This window comes from Halictus rubicundus, chromosome 9 (assembly GCF_050948215.1).
Source record: "Halictus rubicundus isolate RS-2024b chromosome 9, iyHalRubi1_principal, whole genome shotgun sequence".
NCBI classification, from domain to species: domain Eukaryota; kingdom Metazoa; phylum Arthropoda; class Insecta; order Hymenoptera; family Halictidae; genus Halictus; species Halictus rubicundus.
This window is the reverse complement of record NC_135157.1, coordinates 5,400,140-5,425,561: the sequence shown is the minus strand read 5'-3', so window position 1 is coordinate 5,425,561 and position 25,422 is coordinate 5,400,140. Positions and strand designations below refer to the sequence as shown.

Sequence of the window (25,422 nt, the reverse complement as noted above, 5' to 3'; positions counted from 1 at the left end):
TACAACTAAGTGAAGTTGCTCACAGGAAACAAGCGTCACTAATGTAATCGAACATACGTGCGTGTTTCTCGAATCGTAATATCGGGTGTAATCTATCACTTGTACGCACCCACCATTCTCCTCAACAAAGTATCATCTAAAAACTTTCGACGGGTCATCAGAAATTGTTGGGATCGACACCCGTGATCCGTTCAATGTTTCTTGTATTTTCCGGCGCCATACTCGACCCCCACGGTTTCTGCGTGTCGCCGTTCACCTATCTGTGTCTCGTGTGCACTTATTACAATGATCCATGCGAATTAAACCTTCAAACGAAATGAAAAGAATCGATTTACTACCGCGAAATTCGTATGGATTGTACCCAACTCCTACGTAAGGAGTGGGTAAGGAACTTTAGAATATCAAAAATTCCGTTGTACCTTCGCAGCGGGTTCTATGAATAAATGTTTCTATTGTATACTTGTCATTTTCATCTTTGTTCCCACTTCACTCTCTCCTATGATCCATTAACACTTTATCTATCAAAAGTCTGTTTCATGTCTCAGTTATCTCTTAAAAAAGCTCGATGATAATGTTCTCTAATTCTTCTAATGTTGTTACACTATGTTCGTCCATATAATTTAATGGATTATAAACGAAATGCTATCGCTTTTCGACAATTCATTATGAAGTTATCAACTGTTGATCCTGCGGCTAAATCCGGATACTTGCGACCAATTGGATCTCGAGACTACAGCTAGGTAACGCTGACCTTAAATTACTAGACGTTACCATGTGCGATAACACGATTACCGACGCGCAATCCACAATACATGTAAAAATTTATATTGTATTTTAACGCAATCAATTTTATTTAAGGATCACCGAATAAATCGAATAAATAAATACAATATAATGAAAAGCCGTATCTGCGTGTATGATTATTAAACCTTCAATTTTTCTCGAACGTCCGACTTATTGTTAAGTTATACTACTGAATTTCGTGCCACTTCTTCCAATATTATATTCTTCTAATACAAAGTTCAATTTCCGAAAAATTTCAGAAAATTTTTGCTGTCTGACTTGTCGTTGACTTATACTACTGAATTTCGTGCCACCTCCTTCGATATCATGTTTTCCTAAAGGTCAATGTACATCTCACAGGCCGGAAAGCATTTGAATCAATTTATAAAAATATTATTCAATGATATAATTTCCATTATTTGTAAGAACTTGTCGCCACCTTTCAGGTAACCTGTCCATTCTTGTTTCCCAATGACTCAATAGCAACATGTGTTTTTGATTTACTAGATCAATTTTCGGATTCGTAATAGGAGAACGTGATAACAAAAGCGGCGGCACCAAATTTTCGTGCCACCTCTTTCACTATTATATTCTCCTAATACAATACTTATTTCCTCTAATTTCAAGAATTTTGCTGTTCCCGAAATTTTCGAAGACATTAATTTTATTCCAATATCGAATATTCATGTCCAGAGTGGAGAAAATGGAACACATTAACTCTTATAACTAATATTCTTTATTTCTCACCAAATAAATTACAATATTGAACGTGTACATATAAAAAATTCTTCTCTTTCTGAGGATCGATCTTGATGCGTTCTACCCGAAGGCAAAATCTGCTTCCCAGGCCTGAGAGCTACTGAACGCGAAAGATGCTCGCAGTAACTTAAAAAGAAAGCCGCGCAAAGTAGAGTTGGGTAGAGCTTGAATTGTTGCTCTAATAATTTTCCTGGCTACACAACTCGTGAACTATAACACGAAAACAGTGAAAAAATCCAACCGAAAACTATTTGTGAATATTAGTATTAGCAAGAACTGAAAATTACTTGTACTTCATTTTTACTACGGGTGTGTAGTATGCTTGGAGGCTACACGTGTATATGGCGCGTATTTTAGACCGGTGGAAATAGTAATTATGAAGAATCTGCTACAAAAATAGGGACTACAAGAAAATCTATGAATTAAGAAAAGAATCATTTAGTTAAACTTTTACGTCGAACACAATACCGTTTTGTTGAAATATTTTAGATGTTTGTTGAAATTTTGCTTTGTCTGCAAAACCACGAACTGTTATTCAATGTCTCTATAGAATTCGAAACTCAGATTTCAAAAGTCGTTTTGTACAATCTCTAAGAGAATGCGTCTGAATGCGTCTCACAATTACATATCGATATGTTCTATTTAAATCGATATTGATGACATCGCATGAACAAGAGATGTAAAAACGAGGGCTAATACTTACTCAAACAATTCCTCGTGAACGCGTTAACCCGTCGAAAAGTGATGTACAGGCTACCGATGAGTGACATAACATAGATCAACGTGTAACAACGCGTGTGATGCTGAAAGTTTCGATTTACGCGAGTGTTTGGGTGCTCACAATCCTTCTGTCATTCGTTTCCGTTAGCATAACCACGAAGAACAACATTGTAAGCAGTATTAACGATTCCTGGCATCACCATCGCGATCATCGTTGCCACCGAGATACTGGGCAGCTGGAAAATGCTAACTACCATATCCTAAGTTTCAAATGTATTCTACAAGACTTCGAACACTCTCTTAACGATACAAGCCTACTTCGTTCATCATTGACAACTCCATCATTCGAAATTGACAAGAATGGCAATCCAGATTATTCGAGAAATGAATTAATTCAAAGTCCTTATAATACGGCAAAATTATTTGTTACTTCGAACGACACACTGCCACGATTTCTGAGAGCGCATCGTCACTCCGACTATTTATGGAAACGACGTACTCTCTGCTCGCTTTCGGACAAAGGACGTTATCCTTATCTGAGAACCTTATCAGACTACAACGATCCAATTTTTCTAAACGACATCGAAGACCCAGATTCGTTGAAGACGCTGGTGCGAGTGAAAAGAGCAGAACCGAACCCGAATTCCCCTTCCGCGTACCAACAAAATTATTTCAAAGACCTGGCCGATTCGTTCCCTCAAAGCTCGTACGACTATATCGGTGAGAACGACGACAGTGACGTGTCGATCGACGCGAAACGAGAAATCAATTCGCAGGAATATTATGCCAACGATCGTCCCGTAGAATCAAATAGTCGGGAAGCTGAGAAGAATCTGAACACGGAACTCTCGTCGCGTGACAGCGACGAATCGGACGGAAATCGACTTTCCGGTGACAAGAAATCGCTATCGATCGAGGAACTTGCCGACGATAAAGACAATAACGCAGGACCCGTAGTTCCGACAGAAGATCGTGCATCGTCCAAAGAATATATCGAAGCAGTGAATCGACACAATTCGGGTGCCGATCTGAAAGATCCTACAGAATTGGTACGAAGGAAGCGAAACAATCGCGAAAGAGCTCAAAGAAAGCGGAGCTTAGAGAAGCGAGATTCGGCGAAGACCAAGGAGGAGAGTTTCTCGAGTGACGAAACCGAGAAACTGATCGCGGAAAAGAAACAGTCGGCCAGTTCGGACAAATTGGAGGAATCGGCCGCAGAGTGCCGGAAACCGTCGAGTTTAGCTATCGCCGATTTGAAGGCGGACTTGCTGCGCTTCAAGAGGAAGGCGAAGAACGAGCGACGCGAGAAGAGCTTCAAATCGAAGAAGAAAAAGAAACACGCGTCTAAGAAGCACAACGATCCGAAGGGTAATCCCCGACGATCGCGAAAGAACGTTCGATCGAAGAACACGCAGCGACCGAGATCGGTCCGCAAGGGAAAGAACAGCGAAGCGAGAGCCGCCGACGGTAAATCACACGTAGGGTTTGCTAAGCTAGTGTCTAAGACAAATAATCAGAACAATTTTCGCCGTAGATCCGTAAGCCCGATAAAACCGTTCGATATCGTGTCCGGGAATGATCGCACGTCGTTGCGCGACGATACATTGAGAAACGTTGTCGATAATCATATCAACGACGATAATTCCGCGCTCTCCTTGGCCGAGCACGAAGGCAGCGTCCGGACGAGTAAAGGATCAGAAAGCTTGAACGCTTTGATGCAACGCGTCGAGCAAGAAATTCAAAATCCAGACACAATCACGGACGAAACGAAAGTGCGCTCGAAGAGAGACAAAAGCGCCGAGTCGAGACACGGTTTTCTAAGCGACGAAGACGAGCTGCAATACTATGAAAACATCCGAGAATTTGAGCCAAATACAGACTGTGCCCTCCAAGACGATAGTTCAGGAAACAACGAAGCGGAAATTAGTCGAGCGGTGCGGTCGATCGAGGAAGTGAAAGATCTTGCGAAGAAGCTAGTTACTAAAGTAGGTAATACTGACACTTACTGTTCCCACTCTTGGCAGAAAGTAATCAGGACCAACGTCAGTCATTATACAGTAAGGGACCCATTACTACATCACCACACAGTGTGTAGAGGGGGTGCCATTTTCTGCGCCAGTATTAATTATTCTAATTTTTAAAGCATAATGAATATTAAAAAGAGATATATAACATATATATTAACTGATTTTAAAGAAAAAATGTAATATCTCTTTTTTTAATATTCATTATGGTTTAAAAATGAGTATAATTAATGTAGAAACAGTAATTGACACCCCCAATGCCAACCCCAGTAATTGGATCCCGTAATCTAACTATTCATTCATTTGGCGTAGAAAATAATTTCACTAACGTTCAACGCAACTGCAATAGAACCTCGATTATCCAAATTAAACAGGGAAGCATCACTGTTCGAATATTAGAACAGTCACTCGCTTATAATACTAGACTCAGTTTTTATTAATTTGTACAATAATTAATTAATTTGTGTTGCATATGGATTACATTAGATTGAGCTATGTATGAAGCATGTTGCGATGCTGAAGACTTCATACATCAGAAGTTCGGATAATCGAGGTCTTATAGTACAATGATCCAAAAAGTTATTAATGGAAAACTGGACATATTTTTTTACCTGTATAGTGCACTATGGAACAAATTTGACACCGAGGCTTCGGTCATCCACAATCTTCATCATTGTCTTCACCTTTGATATTAAGCATGATTGTAATGCTTCGCCATACTACTGAAATTGTTTTATATTCTTCGCATAGCGCCAAAGAATGTATTGTTTCTTATTTGCTAAAAGCGTAGGACATTCGTCATTTTATTAATATTTCATTGAGTCATTGTGAACCCTTTTATCGTATTTATTGAACATATACACAATACTGTTTTTGGTTGAATCTTAGGTTGTCCCGAAAATTTGTTTCGTTTTCGATTAATCCATTCAATGCAAATTCAGACTTGTTTTTTAAACAGACAAATAGCACGACTAAATATGAGGAAGCTTGTGAAATAATGAAACATTAATGAACAAATGATCGTGCTTTTTGTTTACGTTGTGTTACCTAACGATACTAAACGAGCTCGTTGCGAAAAAAAACTTTTGGGACAACCTAATATAACACGCAAATAATTCCTTCAATAATGACTACCGTGGTTTTAATATCTTCTGCCAGGGGTAGCATTCTTAAAAGAGTAGTATGAGTAATATGAGTAAAGTGTTTTATCTTTTTTTATTGATTTATCTAAGTTTATTCGGTATTATAAGGCACGATCCGATAATGCTATCACTCCTAAAAATCTTTGAATTTCTGAATACAAGATTATTAAAAACCTTATTTTCATAAATTTTGTATCTATCATTGTAGTTACTACCTACAGTACTGTAATTAACAATAAAGTTTGAACGTGCACAGTCGTCACTACATATTTACAATGTAAGTTCAAATTCGTTTCACTAAAATCCAATTTCTTTCAAGGTAGACGAGCTTGAGAATTACTTAAACATTGACGAGGTAAAGAGAGACAACAAAGCGGAGAAGAGGATCGAAATTCGTGCGATCGACGACTTGTGTTCAAACGTTACCGCCACTTGTGCGGACTTCAAAGAACCGTCCGAGATTGTTCCAAGGTGTGTGCCAACGTCTACAGCAAAAGTCGTGATTGACTCGAAAATAGGGACGAAAGACGCGCATAATCGGGTCAAGGAGAAAAATGAAAATTCTGCGGTGAAGAAGCGATCGTCGCACGAGAATAATGCTAAGTTGTTGTCGAGGACGAAAAATAATCGTAGGCAAATTGATAAATCCCAACGGAAGTGGGGCAGGTGGACAGACTGGAGCGGTTGCAGCGTCACCTGCGGAAAAGGACGACAAATCAGGTGGCGATACTGTTTGCACGATTGCAACACCGCGGAGACAGAGATGGAAGAGAAAGCTTGTCAATTACCGGCCTGTCCGCCTGGAAAATTCCTTGGTATATTCTAGGGTTTTCCGTAATCTAGGCGGGACGTTTGAACAATCCTTATATTGCGAGACGAAGCTCCGATGTATTAAGTGTACAAATTAATTCGTAGCCCTTTCCTCTTGAGTTCGTTGATTATTTATAAACGATCAAAATACACTCTCCGGTCAAAAATAATCTCCATTTATGTCTGTGAATTTGTTCCATTTTATAAATAATTATTGAATCTACAATTTAATAGATAAAAGATTTGGATGTGAAATAAAGTTACTACCGATTGATATTACCGGAGCCACGAATTAATTTGTACACCTAATAGTACCGTTTAGCAACCATGTTCGTTTCTTGATATTTTAGTATATGCCTACATCGTAATTTTGTACGTCGATATATAGATTTATATTATGTATAAGAATCTGTGCAAAAACAATTGTTAAATAAAAGGATTATTAGTACGGTTCTTGAAAAGTTTGAACATTGCTTAGTAGACATTTTTGTTATCTGTTAAAATGATTTTAAACTTCCATAGGAATATATATTCTTTATTTTGATTGAATGGTTACTAAATATTTCTCGAATATTGCGTTACTGAAAAAAGAAACGCCACATTGTGATTATAAAATTACTGACCAGCCGAGAGCATGGTGTTGAAAACGAGGTTTTTAAAATATAAGTTGAACGAAATTAAATCAAATCGCGTGTATTTTCTCATCGTTTCATTGTCAAATACACAATATATTGTACAGAATATTATAAACAAAACTTCTTTCCTGCCCTTTTCGTACGTATTTAAAAGTAACTAATTTTTTCGTTGCTTACAAGAGGTTCACAGTAGCCTATTTTCGCGAATAGTCAACTCTCAACACGACGATCTGGGTTCTTACCTCGACGATTCCCACAAAATATTCACGACCACGAAGACGTATCGTAACTCACAAATATTCTGTGATATCAACACGCGCTATCAGTCGCTTTTACAAAATGTACAAATTTTGTTCAATTTAGCGGATCGCTTTTTTTTTTTGTTTACGATCCACGTATTGTGTCCCTACGCTTGTAGAAATCTCATTATTATACATGTACGATTTAACAGCAGTGTTGTGTTCCGTTGCTTATGAACCAGGGTTTTCTTCAATTGTATAAACGTTAATCCAAACATGACCCTTTAATAACATTTGACCTGTCGCCGAGATTTTTCGAAATGTTCGCAAATACCAGTTCAGCGAACATTCAGAACTCGGCGTCTCCATTATTTAAACATTACATATCTACATGAAAAACGGTGCATATTCGTCCGTGTGATCGCGCGCAGACAAAATCACAGTGATATAACACGATTATTCATCGATGTACTCGATGACGTGCAATGCAGGTTTCCTTCATCTGATTTTTTTTTTTTTGCATTATATATTTCTGTTCATCGCCTGCTATATCTTTTTATGCTGCGGCGGTTCTATGCTTGGAAAGATTAAATCGTTTAACGGACCGAATTTTGGTTTTGATATCAGACCAACATTAACGACCTACGGTTAGCTATGGCGTATCGCAATTCTTATAACATTGAGGATCCTAGGGACCGAGAGTATAATTGCTCAGGGTGTGAACGTGTAACCAATACCATGCGCCCTTCCGAACAGCCGCGGACAACAAATGGAGACTCTGGTCGACCCGGGCCATCAAGAAAGCAGTATCAGCAGAAGCGTGTAGAAAGGTGCCGAGACGAAGCAAGCCGTCGCCGATGCCATAAAGAAGAATCTTGCAACCGGACTTCCTAGCACCGACCAGATTTGAGATACGATTGAAGAAAATGAGAGCTTGCCAGCCATTACTCTACCCGTTAGAACCAGAGTGGGAGTAGGTCTAACTATGCAATACAGATAGCATTGGAGGTAATACGACGTATGTAATAAGTAGCAAGGGCATAGGCGGTTAATGGTGCCACAATTGTGGGGTCACGTAGGTGCCAAGGGAAAGGGAAAGGGGAAGGGAAATTTCCCGCGGACAGGGAATTCTCCTCCGGCAACCCTGGTGTAACCTACTGTCCGCCCACAAGGTGATGGCTAAGTAAGACGTTTAAATACATTCCCACTTATTGTTATTGGCCAAAGACAATGACGAAGAACTACAAATCATACCATTTCACTCGGTCTCGGTATGACCTGCTGTCGTTTTTCGTCATTGTCTTCGGTCAATAGCGACAATGCGATGGTAGGGAAGCCTGAATAGAATGAAACCGTATTCTTTACCTAGCCATCGTCTGGCGGATGAACAGTGCTTATATGCAACGGTCGCTATTTGCCACGATATAGAACCACCATCGACATGCAAGGTGATTTCGAAATCATGGTACACGTAGGGCGAACACACATGCACATGCAAATCGAAAGAAAGGAATAACATTTTTTTAAGTTCAATTTTCTCGAAAACGAGACGTCAAACAAACAAATCTTATTCCTTTTCTTCGAATCGTTCCTGCATGTGGAATCATCACCAGCTTGTAACTGTGATTTCGGAAACACACTGTATGCACTGTATCGATTTTCGCTCGTAATGCTCGCGTCGGAGCTACAGTTGAGTAGTATAGTATCAAAACTCACAGCCCATTTTTAAATATTGGGTTGTTTACTGCAGTCTGTTTTAATTATTATTAGTAGTATTACGTTTTGCAAAAAATACATTCAAATTTTCACTTTAAATACTGAAAAAAACTAAAGTTCATAGATACCAGAAAATTGTTTCGATGGACGTAGCCATTTTGGATACTATACTACACAGTTGATTCACAGAGCTCTCACTTCAGCTCACTTTCAACTGTGACAACATTTCCAGAGCCAGTTCGACGAGTGATAAACGCGGTGGGCGTACTTACGCACGAAGGAAACGTATATCTTCCAGCTCCCATGCGTGACGAATCGGATGTTAGGGAACGACTCGTTCCAAGAGCAGAGAATGTATTACTTTCAAACTTAAGAGGAGCACTTGTAGCTTTGACGGATAGAAATACTTCTGCAAGGTATCGGGAGCAGTTGTTGCATAACAGCATATCTGCAGCAGTTGCTGAAAACAACTTTTTGGTGAACCCTGATGAAATCATTCGAACAGATTACGATTATGATGATCTACGCAACGATATAACGAAGACTCTGTTCGCTCAACTGCAGAAACATTTTCCTAAATTTGCCGAGAACCGCATTGATCACAGGGGCAAAGGAAATGGTTTCACATTAATATGTAATGAACAAGGAAATTTGAGGATTCCACCGAGAACGAGGGAGCCATTATTACAGTGTTGTAAAGAATGTTTACCAAACGGGAATGTGAAGAACTTCTGGGCAATAACCAAACTACCCAAAGCAGGACAGGTCAATGTTCTAAGAGAAACACCTTACTTGCCAAATCTCATGTATCCATTTCATGCAAAGAGAGACGAGACGGCAAGCCCTATAATAATAATAATAAAAGTAATTATAATAATAATTATAATAATAATAATAATAATAATAATAATGATAAACTGTTTAACGATGACACGATACAAGTAAAAAATGCAAAACAAGTAAAAATAAGTTCTGTTCCGTACGGATGGCGGTTAAAAAGGGCCTATTTCAGAAAAGGGCTAGTTTTTGATACACGAATGTTGAATTTTACCCTTGTCCTTGACAGATGGTGTTAAAGTCATCGTCTTCAGATACCCTGACAAAATGGAACCTTTAATGCTACATAACTGTTGCCGCTAATTTTGTTAAAGTCAGAGACATTCAAAACGACGACCTTGACAACGTCATACCTTGACAACGTATATCAAAGTTAAAGTCAAAGTTCGATGTTGATATATCGATATGCCTCCAGAGAGGAGCACCACGATCTGACCAAAGCAGATTTTGAACAGGGCAGTGACTTTATCTGTGACCTTATCGTGTACCGGACAATTTAAATAACAAGTTCGCAGAAAAGTCACTGGCCTGTTCAAAAGTTCTCTTTCTCTTACTATTTAACAGGGAGTTACTGTTATTGTCCATCGCACACGATTCTCTGGACACCTTGTATACCACGGCGTCGAAGAATGCGCGCGCGATGACCATTTACCAAAGAACAAGAGATCCCGTCAATGGCAGTATCCCTAATTAGTTATATCCGGCTTGTCCAAGGGACCACTTACATATACAAATTGATCACAATGGTAAACGCACACATACTCACGAATACTAAACACGCATACGTTAACTCGTTTTAGGACACGTGCACACACTCTTACAATAACTGCGTCATGTCTTTTGACCGTGATACTTGCAATCCATCTTAAATGTTAAAGGGCATAGAAAAAGCGTCCGTCCCTTGGTCGTCGGCAACAATAAATCGCACTTGATCCTTTATCTATCTGGACTGCACTAAATAGTAAATCTTTCCTTTCTTTCGGGTATCGTTTCAATTTGTATAAAGTTGAGCTGATATTTACATGGTAGTTTTTGGTTCACCTCTATTCGTTAAAACAGTATGTTCCTAGATGGTTCCGTTTTACTGTCCGACAATGCGTTTGTCGCGGGATTCTCTTCGCCACCGACCACTATTCGAACATCTCTGTCCGGATCTGTTCGCATCGCTCGGAGTCTTTCCTCGACTTCTTCTGCTTCGTAACAGTCGTCCAGCCAATCCGCTACAAATTAAATTGTACAATTCATTAGACACACATTAAAAATGCCTATTAAACAATTGGTCTCTACGTTTGTCTTTAACTTGTTGCACAGATACTTACGTGCGGGAATGTTTTTAAGCGATCTAGCCGCTGCCAATCTCACGTTCGGTACTTTATCCGTGGATAGTTTTAACAAAACTGGTAACAATTCTACGCAGAACTTGGTTCCACTGATTGCGTTGCTAGATATTAGGTGACCGCATAGCATCGCGAATGTTTGACGCCTGACCCAAATGTCGGCATACAAATTCAAGGAAAATCTCAGCTCTTCGAATATTTCTTCGTCGAATAACGCTAGATATGCTACGATCTGCGCGACCTGTGTACAAAATTTTAGGTGATGAAGGTTGTAGTAACAAGTAAGGAAGAATGTGATTTTTTAGATACAGGATGAACCGAAAGTTGCTAGACCATTTTGAAATAGCATAATTCTTTTACTTTTTAACAAATCACATTTATTCTTTTATGAAGAAATTCGAAGTTTACGTGGTCCAGTAACTATTGGGCCACCCTGTACTACTATCGATAGGAGGCTAATCTGTGAATATCTATAGTTTAATTTGAAACTGATTTTTCATGGCAATCCTGTTAACGCTTCTACATTATTGTACATTATTATTATTTGTGTTTTATTGTGAGGCCAGGAATTGATATAGTTAGATGGTCAAATAAGCATCCGGCTTTGATCACAAGATGCAAGGTTTAGCCGCAGCTCACTGTACTTCTGTCTCCGTCGCAGATCATACATTTTTACTAAACGTATTGACAAAAAATGCAAAATCGTACCAAAGAGAATCCAACATGCCTCACAGCAGCGACTTTGTCGTTGATAAGCTCGAACGACAATGGTACAATGTAGGTTTGCACGTCAAACGGTGTAAATATAGTGACAGCTTCGACCAACTGCGTGGCCAACTCTTCCCGGAATCTCCAGTTCCATATGTTGTCAGTCTTAATAAATTCCTTTAGGATCGGTAAATATTGGTAACGATCCTGCGGCTTAAGTAAATTCAAGAAGGTGGTTAGGTTTTTCAGGATGCCTATTCTGACCTCGTCTAGGTCTTTGATGAAGCCGTAGTGAATGGGCAAGAGCTCTTCCGAGGTGAGCTCCGGGCCCAAAATGGCAGCGATTTCATGGATACCGGAAGCGACAGTGCGCCTCACTTTCCATTCTTTGGCGATGGCCAGCAATTGGTAGGCTTCCTTTAGACGAGGCCATTTTTTCTTGCCTAACGCGAGGGCGACTGCTGGGAAGCTAAATGCACAATGATGCGGGAAATCCCCACCCGTGTCGAAACACTGATCTGGCCCAGCCATCGACAGAAACGAATCGATCAGATGCTGAGGAACGGCGTCCTGATCGTGGAAGTTCATCACGTCGAAGTCTCCCGCTCCGTACTTGTCCTCGTTAAACAACTCGTTCAACATGGACGCTTTATTCGAATTCCCATTACCCGACTTCCGATTGCTATTGTTCTGCGCCGTGGATCTCTTTGCAGCTTCGACTAAGTCGTCATCGGGAGGCAAATCCGGCGCTGTATAATAGTACAAAAACGAATTGTATTTGTCCGCACTGTCCATCTTCATTTCGTGGTATTTCTGTATCTGCAAGAAAAAGAAATGATTTAGAAAAAACGAAATAAGAATTGATGTCAGAGTAAAATTTCTTAACACGGCCACCGCACCAGGGTCCATCAAAATTACACATAATGAGAGCAAATTATTTAATAATGTAAGAATAGAACCGACAAGATTTATTAGAATGATTATTTTTGCAAACTTCTCACACGTCATAGATACTGAACAAGTTTGTTTTGCTTGCTAGATTCGTATACAAATTAATTTTCAAGTTTGATATAAAAATTGTGTCACCCATATATGACTGACGCGGCAGTTAAAGTGTTAACCCATCTAAACGTAATATTAATTTAGTCAGAAATTAATTATTAAAAGTAAATTAACTCGTCCCATACGTAGTGCCATATTAAAATATGGCAGTTTATTCTATTATTTAACACGTTGACTCCCGTGTGGATTTTGTATTCTTCACACAAGTCATGTATATTTCATTCGTATAAACGATCAGAGTTACTAATAATTGTTACTAGTTACTTGATAATGAAATTTGCACGCTAAACTATAATTTAGTTCATTTCGTGATATTTTAGCTATTATCAGTTATACGCTTTGCTTAAACTTCATCTCAATTTTGATTTTATGTTTTAAATACGTTGAATTACTAGCAACCATAGAGAAATTAAAGGTTTTACAGTACGTAAAAACAAAAAGAATTTAAGAATTTAAGAATTTTATCATTTGGAGAATATATGAGGATCTGTAGCGTTCATGTCAGATAATTTATGAGCATACGGATTATTGGTAGAGTATGTTAAACAAAACGCTTAAATAAGAAAATTCATCGAGTATAAAATTGAATTGTACTTTCGATTTGCACGCTTTCATCGTGAAGGCGTCATCTTCCGATGAGTCGTCTTCCTCCTCCTCTTCGCAAATTGGTTTCTCTATTATCACAGATGAATTGAAGTTTTCCTTAGAACTAGGGTCCTTCGTGTCGACCGTGTGACTCCGTACTCGGCACGTCGTGGGGAAGATATCCTCATAAGTGTACTTTATTCTGTAAACACCATTGATTATTATTTAGCAAAGAGAAATTGAAATTACAGAAAACCTTTAACGCTAGAACTACAAGATTCGTTAAAATAACGGATTCCAAATTTTCAATTTACAATTGTTCAGACTGTAAAGACACATGTATACAGAATATATCTAATTTTATTTCTTTGCATTCATGCCAAAACTGTGTAGAAGAAATACAAAACAGTAGAAACATTAAAAAGTTTTAAAATAGTGTCATGTTATTTTGAACCTGTTAAATCTATGAAAAAGGGAGATCAATTTCTACTTTGCTCCACTTCATTGCAATTGAGACAGACAATTTTGATTTTGCATAAAGATCCGCAGTCTAGTTGTTACTTTTGTACGGCAATATAAAATGGTCACTTCTAGCACTGCGTAAATACTAAACCTAAACACTAGCAGTAGCTGGTCTATATAGTTGTATAAAAATTACATGAATGAATCTATCTGGAGTTTCTATGATTTCTATTTTAATATGTGCCTGAATAAATATGCAGAATCTCATTTTCAATTGAGACACCTTTAATCCAATAATTGTAAGATGAAATATATAAAACCGGTCATTGGTAGGTTCAAGTGTTAAATAAAAAGAAGCGACGAGGTAGGAAAAGCGAATACGTTTTGTTCGTACCTGTAACCGCTATCTTGCTGCCTGGTGAACTCTAATTCGCCCTGGCCATTGTAGGCGATGTCGGTGAACTGTTCCGCGAATGTGGATATAAATGGTCCCAAAATTTGAAAGGCAGTCATTCGCACCCACTTCGATTCGTCGTTCAGGTGCGAGGCCAGGAGGTCCGCCAACAATAATCGACGGTGCTTACGATTCACGCAGCAAGAAACTGACATCATCACGTCCACACACACTTTCCGGATACCCCATAATTTGTCACAGCTTAGGTCAACGTAGATAGGGAACTGCGAGGACAATAACACGAATTAAATACGGTGCTTTCACAAGCTCACAGATCGGTATAATTTTATTCGAGAAGATATAAATCGTTTAATGCAAAAGCGGTGTAGGTAGATAATTGTCAGGTTTACCACCACATCTTAAGGGCTTAATCGTCATTAGATAAAAAAATTGTAATATAATTTTAGCGTGGCTTGCATAAGACACAAATTGTAATTATACGTAATTAGTTTCTTCTTTTAAAAATTTTATTCTGAGATAAGAAAATTGTAAACGTTTCGTTAGTGCAATTTGCAATAAAGCATTACAATTTGAAGATTGAAAGATATTGCAAAATTGAAAACTTAATGAGAGGAATGTATGAGACAAATTCAGTGGATCCAAAAAGTATTCGAACACTAAATTTTCGTTTCTCGAAAAATTGTCAACTATGATAATTTTGTTTAAAAACCGAGTAGAATAATAAATTTGGGCTTAATTTCGAAGCCTCTACTTTGACAGAATATGCTTCATTTTTTCCTAGGATATGCGACACGTTTTTGGTCGAAAATGCTATAAACAGAATTGTCCCTGAAAGCATCACGAACATTTTATATGATATATAAGGCCTCCATGATGTACCGCTTATATTTTATATTATTGCAAAGATGACAGTACACTTTTCATTGGAAGCTGAATAAATCGTTTATTAAATATTGTGGATCAAGTTTTAAGCATTCGTTGTAAAGGGGAAACTTCAATCTTCAAATCTACGGTGGCTTCAGTCGTGAGAAAAATTGTTCCATGATTTTCCAGGCGTTTCTATTTGTAACATTTTGGACGAAAACAGCGTTTTCTTTTTGGATTCGCTGGAAATGTCCAAAACTCAACAGAGGCAGCGAATAAAATTTAGAAAGAAATAAAATTACTTTACACGAATGTAATACTACCACTCACCAGGTCTCTGAACAGCGCTTTCCTGCTGACAACGGCGCACATATCCGGGAATCGGAGGATGGTGATCCTCCTAATGCAAAATTCTTCGTCCTTGCAAAGGGCGATGTATCTGCCCAAAAAAAGCTTTTCCGCCGCCTTTTTGCCAATGAGCGGCGCAATCTCGATCATGAGCTGCGGATCGACACAATCAAACGATATAGATCGAGGCGCTACAAAGTTCTCCGTTAACAAGGGTGAACAAAAATTAGTGGAAAAAACGAAAGCGAACAACTCGGAAACGAAAAATCGATAGCACGTGGTGCGATCGCGCCTCGTGTCTCTGTCACGCGCGCAAATCGTAAACATTCATGTGGAAAATAACAGGGAAAACATTTTGCGTGATTTTCTCCTCCTTTTCGAAATGGCGTTCTCGTTGCTCGGAACGTCGTCGATCGTGGTTTTAACGAAGACATAAATCGCGCCGTTCCGCTCATCAAAGCTGGCTGTGATACGAGTCTAAGTCACCACATCACAACCACTCTGATGGGAGGAACAGTCGAATTCGCGTCGCTGAACACCTGGAAAAAAAATTAACAAGAGGACCAACAACCGAATCGAATCGAATCGAATCGGACAGGATGCTGGATGCTCGCATCCGTTTGATCGATCGGATTCGCGGGGAATACAGAGGCCGGGTGTGTGAATCGATCGCCTCCACGATTTTTCGAGGACTTTCTTAACGCCCGCATGCGCGCCGTTCATCGAAATCAGTGGGTCATTGTTCAACGATGAAATTAATTGTTCACGGCCAGGGGGGCAGAAGTGAATCATCGTGCCACGAGAACGCGATACATACGCGGCTGTGCTCAAGTCGGCCGATAGAAACATTCGATCATATTTTCATGTTCGTGTCATCCACCATCGCTTTCTCTGAACAGGGTTTCCGATCGTTATTTCACGCAATAACGCACCATACATTTTTAAAGACGTGTTGTATCACGTATTTATAGCGCGCAGAAGTAATTAATCGATTGCGAAGCGAACAGTCCGATCGATCGTTACTCAGCATAACTGTTTCTTTTAATTGCCTCTTAATAATTTGTATAATCAAGCTTTTCTTATTCTGTAGTAACGTGTATATTAATATATAAGTTCATCGTTTATGCTATGGTATAGTAGGATGTACCATGTTGTATTTATAAAATATTTAATTGCGCTTTTTCTCCGGCGAGCACGACTAAAAGATTCTTCTATTAGCGAATTTAGGAGTGTGTTATAAATAATGTATAACAGAAAATAAATAAGTTTAATTAGAACCTTACGATTCTCTGCGACATTCGAATTTGCTCTCACCCTAATATATTTCGGTGTAACGTGGAACATTCTTTCGAAGTAACAAAGAGGTAATTAGTGGGAAACGTATTAATCTGGGTCGAACCGGAAGGGGATCGACAGTAATTCGAGCCGCGAAGCGTTCAGATCGCTCATTACGGGACAGAATAAAATTTAGTAGACGTTCCCAGAAACTGAACGAGGGGTCGTGTTACGAAGAATCGCACGAGGGAGATCATGTATCGACGTGCTCGATGATGTCCTTTGTGGATCCGCAGGATCCGTAAGAGGGAGTCGGTCGACCCTGAGAAACTACAGAGCCGCAAACCTTTTCCGAAAGCGGAAACTGCGCGAGGACTCGCTCTGCTCTCCGTATCGGGTGCGTGATCGGAAGTGTTCTTCTTGGAAATCACTCGCCACGGAATGCACACGCGCTCTATTAAAGATGTACGGTAGTGCTCGCTTAAATTTCCTGAATATTTCACACTTAACGACCCATCCTCACTCTTTCCTCAACACTTAGTATCTCGAGCTCATCGAAGCCTGATATCTCAGTAGACAAAGAAAAAGAACGAAACGGCTAAAGGAAAGAAGACAACCAAACTACAGAAATGGTACCGCGAATGGTAATCATGCGATATTGAAAATTTCAACATTCAGTTTTGAATATTACTGAAATGTAGTCCATCTCAAATGTAGTACCAGTGGAATATTCAAGTTTTTCCGATTAAAATGAGTCCTAGGACGACCTAAATCGAACTAATTTTATAGACTTTTATTCTCGACTTTTATAGTGGACTCTATATGTCCAACTATGCTGAGTCTACAAAGTTAACCCATTTACGTCATGTTTGGGCTCATTTTAACCGGAAGAATCTCAACAGTCCACCGATACGATAATTGCAAATATCGAATTTCTTTGACTTCTTTGCAACATTTGGACATATAAATTATTAAAAGGCATCTTGGAAAGTTTATATAGAATTTAGGAAGGTCCTAGTGCGATACTTGATAATCTGAATAAACCAATTACGGGTTAAACAATGTTCTGTACATTGACTGCCACATAAAATACGTAATATACAGTTCTTGAAAACAGTTTTTCGATCATATACGAGAGTTTACTGAAGTTCACTGAGAATTTACTGAAGATACAAAGATGTATCTTGAAAGATGGGATATAACAAAATCCAACTTGGCAATTAAGGTTTAAGAAACTTTGCCACCGTCCTCTTTCACTAACCACGATAGACCCTCTCGCGTTTGACCTGCACGCGCATCGCATAACCCGACCGACACAGAGTACAAACTGACAGCAATGTCCTCCAAAATAAATTCACCGATCCGATAGAGCCATGGGGTGTGGTGAAGATCGTCGAACGCATCGCAGCGCAACGCTCATCAAAGCTGGCTGTGATATGATCGCTCATGTATCAGCATATCACAGTCACTTTGTGAGCGATGCACAAGCGTTGCTTTCCTTCCCGTCGTTCCCAGCGGAAGTGATCCTCGAACGACATCCACCCACGATCGACGATTCTACGCGTGTGTCGTTGGCGCATAGGAGCGACCGTTGCAAAAAACGGCGATCCAAATCGTCAAAAATGGCTGTGATATGAAATCTAGAAAAGCAACACGCCACAACCAATTTGACGATTGGATCGCGTTCCTTTCCCGTTGTTCCTCCTGGCTGTAGATCCCCGCGGTTCTCGATCTTCTCTCGATCCCGAGGATGATGACCGAAGGTGAGGGTCGTACAACGGCGTACAACGACGTCGTAAAAACGATACTCATCGTCGGCTCCTATTCCGTGTATCTGCTGCTGCTCTGCCTCTCGTTTCCCGTGTCGGGCGCGGGCGATTATTAATTAAGCGGGCACTAAGTGCACTCGATGACGGCACACGGAACACACACGCTTCCCCGACGATCGATTCTGCGGGCCAAGCTCATCAAAATGGCTGTGATATGACTCGAAACATTCCACAACCAATTTGATGTATCGGACCGCAAAAGGTATTTTCATTTCGGCGCTGGATGCAACGTTTCTGTCGCCTGCGTCTCTTCCATTTCTCTCTTCTTCGTCGCGTCCAGCTCGCGGATCCCGCCCCTCGTTTCCATGCTCCCTCAATTCCGAGGGATACGTTTGGCTTCCCGGACTCTCCGGTAATTATTTCCACGTCCCTCTCTCTCCCTCTCCATCTCTTTCTCTTCTTTTTTCTTTTTTGTTCGCAGAATTCCTCCGTTGAGTCGCGCCGAGGACGGACACAATTTTGCTCATCAAAGCTGGCTGTGATAGTCGATCTCTATGACAAACCAACTTTGATGGTAAAAGCATGTCCCTTGTCGTGAATCTTCCTGATCCTTCGTGGGCATCCTCTTCTTTTTATTTCTCTCTCTCTCTCTCTCTCTCTCTCTCTCTCTCTCTCTCTCTCTCTCTCTCTCTCACTCGCTTTGTATCTCTCTCTCTCTCTCTCTCTCTCTCTCTCGCATACTGATGGCAGTCGCTTACTCGATATTCCCGCGCATTATCTCTCGGCTAGTTTCACGGTACGATAGATATTACTAACGAATTTTTTCCTCCCGAATTCGCCGGTGAGCGTCGATGCACAACGGACGCCGGATGAAAGACAAGATAGTGAGACGCGATAGCGTGAGAACATCTCACTACCTATGTCTTTCAGACGGAATCCGTCCGAGACGGGAAAACGCACAATCGATACACATTTCTCGATTCTCGAGCTCGTGTACAGGTTCTAATTAGCCAGTTATATTACATTGCGTACGGTATAGTTATACTGCGAATCTGCCTGACAAAATTAATATTTTCTGACGTTAATGAGAGGCAACAAAGGTCACATTGATGTTTCCGTTCAGCTAAACTTTTTCCATGTTCTCCAAATTCTTTCGAAGAGCTTTGCTGTTTTATACCTCACACACTTATTCTTGCTAGAAAACCGGCAAATTCGCAGTTTGCACTGTGACATGTATAAACCATCGATCACAAAATGTTTGATCAGAAGTGCTTGATCGAAGGTAAGCACATGTGATTACTAGACTGTGGATTTTTATATGAAATAAAAATTGTTTGCATCAATTATAAGAACGAAAGAGTCAAATCGAAATTTCTTTCTTGCTTTGACAATTTTGATACATTTCAACTAATACGTCAACGATCTTGTGTGTATTTCAAGTGGCAATGAATGTACAAAGGATTGTTTAAAAGGCTACACACTTACTGCCACCAAAGGTACACACGTACGGTCTTTTTAACCCACACACATTTTTCCAGAGTAAAAGTGCACCTATGTACATTTTTTACATACTGTAAAATAATTAATTTCGTTTTGTCTATATTACAAAACGTATTTCTTTAGAATGTGACGATATATTACAAACAAATTGTAATTTGTTGTGTTAATCCTCGGACGATGTACAACTCTTACAACTATATAATTGCCGATGCTTGAGCCTAATCGCTGCTTTATTTATCAATTTTTTAAACATATCTTTCGTTGTTCCTAATATAGCAGTTATTCGTTCAATTTAAGCGCCGGGAACCGAGTAATTAAATGACAATTTTGGTACTATGGATAATAAGATAAATCTCGATGAATGGGGAGCACTTCGAGTGATCAAACATTTTTCGACGTACCTACAAACAGTATCCTAAAGGTAAAGCGCACTCTGATTCGCGTCTCGTATCAATTAAATCGATCGAATCAAGGATTCGAGACGCGAAAACGTTTCAGTCGTTTTCTCTCTGGGGCTTTCCTATTTACGCGACTTCCTACATGCGGACTCGTTCATTAACCAACATAACCGTAGCCTCGAACAGCCACACCGAGTAATCGTGGTATCGACGGAATCGTTGAATCGCGTCACGAAAAATAATGTCGGAGGTGTTCCTCCTCCTCGTCGTTCCTTTCGGCTTGGTTCCCCTGAAATCGGTTGCAACGCGATACACGCTATGGGGGGGGCGGGGGGTGTGGAGATTACGGTATCTCTTCGGGGTTGTTCGAGAGTTCTGTCGCTGCATGGAAGTAACGTGGCTAACACGTTCCCTGCCGGACCGCTTTCATGCCACTTTTGATTCATGACTGTACGCGTGAAACTCGATGGGTCCGTTATAATTTCATTTATAATTCCTCGTTGATCAAAGGACTATTGCAAGAAAATATTCCAAGCGCGACAAATACCGCGAAGTTGTAGATGAGTTCATTGCAAATATGATAAATACGATAAACATTATTACTAATTTATATTTGCAGGAAATTGATTTAACACCACTTAGCTGTCAATATACTCGAAAGTAGAAATTATCAGTTGCGATTTAAATGAAAATGTGAGTAATATGTGTATATTCCAGACATTTTAGAATATTTTGAAACAAGAATGAAATAAAAAAAAATGGGAAAATAAGAATTGAAGAAAATTGCACACAATATGTACCCAAGTCTGCTATCTGTTTTTGTTGTGATGTTCTTGAGGAAAATTTCTCAGCTTTACAATTGAGAAAATTACAAGAAAATTGTTACCAATACTATCTAAAGTATGTCGTTCAAGCACCCGATAAAAGCCACTAAGAGTTTCAAAGGTTCTTAAAACTATTAGCTCCGAGCCAGACGAAAATTTATCGCGAAATACGAGTTTATTAAATCCCGAACATTTTGCGAAAAAAAGAGAAGCGATATTTTTCGACAGGGATTCGTTTCGAAAAAATATCGACTTCCGAGTGCGGCCTGCGAAAGCGGTGCGCGTGGCAGGAAACGTGTCGAGCGGTGTAGAAGTAGAAAAGAAGATAGAAAAATAGTAAAACGAAGAAAGAACTTACGGTAATGCCCCAGTTAAGGAATTCGGTGGACCTACAGAGGGCGTCTATAACGGGGCAGATTTTGGCCTCGATCGTGTTGGTGTCCAGAAATCCTTTCTTTATTAGCACCACCACCGCTTCCTGGGCCGTGAGTCGGACCTGGTCACCGGGGAGAAAAAGGAATTGTTCAATGAGGCTTATAATTCTTGGCCGGCTTTTACGGTACTTCTTCGCCGGGAAACGATCCGCTGTGGTTCCCCAGCCCGGAAAGCCTGCCGAAAATGTTTCTGGATCGCCGGCTTCGAACACCGGTGAGATCGTGATTCGGTAGAGAGAGAGAGAGTGACCGGTCCGAGACCGTGTAGGTGGTAACGAACGCGCAAATTATTCACCTGAATGCCCGAGTCCTGCAGGTACTTTATCACGAAGTCCAGCAGATGATCGTGAAAAACGTCCCCGAACAGATGGGGCGCCTCCTGGCAGATCGACACCATCTGTGGCACTTCTTTCACCAGGCTGGACCGTTCCCGTATATCTGGAAAGAAATCTGGATTTCGGTCACTGTGATCGCAGGGGCCTGGGGTACACACTTAATTTGATATGCAGATCCCTGTCGATAGGAGCTGCAAATGAATTCGAACGCCGCGTCGCGCCGTGCCAGTCGAGAATCACTCGATTTATGAGAATAATTAATTACAGGTATATTCGCGTCGGATTTCTTCTGGAGGGCGTCTCGGCGCGCGTCCGTTACTCTATACGCAAAGCACTCCGGCTAGTTATGCCTGTTCGGCGGTAATGGTGTGCTAATGCCTGCGAATAGGCGTGCTACATCTGGTATGGAAAAGAATTTTCTGGATTAGAATCGGTAACGACGGATAAACGCACGCGCGGAAAGATGCGAGATGCAGAAACGGTGCTTTAATTTCACGGTTAAAGGGTTGAATCTTCAACTCGGCGAAGCGAGGAGCTAACGCGTTCGCGTGTATTTTTTAAACCAATTTTAACCCTCGAATGATGGACCATTTTCTATAATTATGTAATCGAGAATATTTAAAACCGTTTAAACATTTTCGAAACATTGTTATGAAGGCACTTCTTATAGACGCGCCAAGGTTCCCATTGTTCCTAACGCAGCGTCTATTGATTCAATTAATTGAGACAATTTTGACACTCTGGATCAACAGGACTTCGCTGTCGGACGGTTAACAAAATGAAACCATTGGGGGTAACCGAGTGTGAAAATATCCGGAGAATCCCAATTATAATGTAAATTCGTGAGACATCCGTGGGGACGAGAGAGGCGCGAAGTGAAAACTGTCGGCGTTCTAACAAGAAATCCGATCGTTTCTTTGCGACTCACGATCGGAGTGCCATTCGTGCGTCGAAAGTGAGAAAAACAGGAGGCAGCAGGCAGGGGGTCTGTGCTCCTCGACGTTTTCTCGACCTTGGCTCGTTTTTATTCTCGTCCGAAACGACGGGTAGCCGCCGCGCCGGTTTCGTGGAAATACCTGAATGAAAAAGGGCGTCGCAAGCTGGCGTCCCTGCTGATTAGGAAAACTCGCACCTTTCAACTCTGCCCGAGCCCCCGACACCCATAAAGAACCAGAATTCCCCACAGGTCATTAGGGAAACGACCGATCGGTCGACTACTTAACCGGACAGGTGCAACGTGGACGTCGGTGAACAACGTTGTGAAAATTACGAGAGTTTCCGGGGATGGTTTCCCCACGAAATTCTTTCCAGTCCGTAGGAAACAACGGTTCGATGTTGAAAAGAAATGAAAAAAATGTAGTTCACATACCAGACGATTGCCGCATCTCTGTCACCCCCATCCCTCTTAGATTCCGACAACTTTCGACGAGAGATCCGCGTTGAGAGACCATATGGCCATATTCTCGACGTCCTCTTCAACAACGTTCACCTCCGACGGCACAAGGAAAAAGCGCGGGAAAAGTGGTGACGCCGACTCACGCGACGTCTCTTAGTATTCGGGAAAGTACCGAGAGTACTATGCAAATCGAAAACGAAGAAACACCTCCGACGCACTTGGAAAATCCACTTAATTAGCGAACGCGCAGGAATGAACGGCGACACGAGACGACTTTTCTTTGAGAACCACGTTCAAAGTCGAAAGAGCACGCCGAAGAGAAGAGACACGTTACCGGCGAAGAGCGTGGGTGCGACTGAGGGTCGAGGATTTCTTGGTCGCGGGAAACGCATCTCCCCGGTTTGTCGGGCTTTTCCAGCTGCGTGGAGTGGGGATAAGCGGGGTGGCCTCCCCACTCCATTCGGGCCCAGCAACGTCGAAAAGGGGGAAAGCCGAGTGCAAAGGGTAGGGAACTCGCCGACAAAACGGGACTCGTCCCTTTTCGGTTGTTTTCGCGCGCCCTTCGTGAGGCCCACGGTCCGAGCACGTGCTCGCTTTTCCCTCCGCTGCTACCACCCCCGTCCCTCTCCTCCTCGCCACACCCCGAATCAGTCCTCGTTTCCCGTTTCGTTGAGACTTCCATGATCCGTTCTTCCTCTACTTCCTTACGCGAAGGTATCCGCCCTCCCTCGCGGTCTCTTTTTCCCTTCTCAAGGCGAGATGAAGAAGCTCCGGCTTCTTTTCTCTGTCCCTTTTCCCACTCTCCCTCTCCATCCCACCCCCTTCCCTTTTTCCCGACGCAGCCTCCTGCGTCCATTAATCACGCACCGAGTCTTATCTTCTCCGCCTACTCCGTCCTTACGCGCCTTCTGCCCCGGACAAGATCCCGCCAAAAATATCCCGCTGCGCTCCTTCAGGATTAAGCATCACCGATTACGCGCTCCCTCTCTCTCTCTGTCTCTCTCTCTGGCACAAATGTTAACGTCTTTCCCGACTTCTAATTTTGAATAGCCGGATATTCTGTAAATTCTTCTGAATAAGATAACTTTCGTTTTACTGAATATTTAGTAAAATTATTGGGGAAGTGTCTCATTGATTTCGAAAACTAAGAATGTTCGAGAATTCGCCCGCTTACAACAGCCGTAAATAGAAGTTACGAATCACGGTTCATCTTCAATGTAGAAGCTAGTTTAGCAAAATGCGTTACGAGGACAGTGGTGCTCAACGCTGGCGCCATGGCCGCCTTTCGCGCTGTTCGAAAGTTTTCATTTCTTGGAGCGCGTCGAAGGACATCTAAACAAAATTGGTGTTTAATTTAAACATTTCTTGCGATTGAATCATTGTTTAACCCCTAGTTGGTACGATGGCATTTTAACAAATACAATCCAAACGCGATAGCAATTTAATTAATGCTCGGGATTTGAAATGAAGTGAACTGAACTTTGATTTGAAGTTTTGAACTAAGGGTTAAGTATACTTCGATGTTGAAACTGTATTATTAAACTGAACTACCCAAAAAGTTCGTATATTGGTTTTTTGTAATAAGAAACAACGGCATAACTATTATCATTGATACACAGAACACGTTCGAAGTTGAAATTTCGCTATTTCTCGAAACTAAATCGCTAGTTGATAATCATGATATTGCAGCATTTTTGTATTTTCGAGATACGTAAGGATACGTATCGTCGGAAGAGCGTATTCGAAACAGAGATACACGTGACCCAAGAGATAATTGAATTTGAGGAGGTTCGGAAGCATAAAAGATGTAACATCGCTGGCTCACGCAAGAAATTAGTCTCGTTAAGCAGCAGACCATTCTCCGAATTTATCAATTAATTACGGCAGAAACATAATGCTGTCCGCTAATTAAGAGAAATAATAGGCAATAGAATATCTTGAGAAGGTTTCGTTAACATTCAAAATCTAGATCCTGGTGATCACGAGAACTTACGCGACAACAATAAGCTTTCACATTGCGTAAAGAGATCTGCCAGTGAACTGCG

General features: G+C 40.9%; 2 protein-coding genes across 6 annotated transcripts in view; one reads left to right on the top strand and one right to left on the bottom strand.

Annotated features, from left to right (window-relative positions):
- The first annotated feature begins 1,511 nt into the window (after positions 1-1,511).
- Positions 1,512-8,331, top strand: LOC143357185 (uncharacterized). The gene is made up of 2 exons (XM_076793474.1): positions 1,512-4,247; positions 5,748-8,331. Exons 1-2 carry the CDS (start codon positions 2,343-2,345, stop codon positions 6,252-6,254), a joined length of 2,412 nt encoding a protein of 803 aa, XP_076649589.1. The 5' UTR covers positions 1,512-2,342; the 3' UTR covers positions 6,255-8,331.
- The window catches only part of LOC143357184 (serine/threonine-protein phosphatase 4 regulatory subunit 1), a 218,602-nt gene continuing 200,095 nt past the window's right edge, over positions 6,916-25,422 (bottom strand). For all 5 annotated transcript variants that reach the window (XM_076793468.1, XM_076793470.1, XM_076793471.1 and 2 more), the window contains 8 exons: positions 21,942-22,084; positions 21,571-21,708; positions 15,429-15,599; positions 14,214-14,497; positions 13,367-13,559; positions 11,711-12,529; positions 10,985-11,243; positions 6,916-10,885 (listed from right to left, as the gene is read on the bottom strand). In XM_076793468.1, coding sequence (XP_076649583.1) covers positions 10,716-10,885; positions 10,985-11,243; positions 11,711-12,529; positions 13,367-13,559; positions 14,214-14,497; positions 15,429-15,599; positions 21,571-21,708; positions 21,942-22,084 — 2,177 coding nt within the window. In that variant the 3' untranslated portion in view covers positions 6,916-10,715. The remainder of the gene's footprint in view (positions 10,886-10,984; positions 11,244-11,710; positions 12,530-13,366; positions 13,560-14,213; positions 14,498-15,428; positions 15,600-21,570; positions 21,709-21,941; positions 22,085-25,422) is intronic.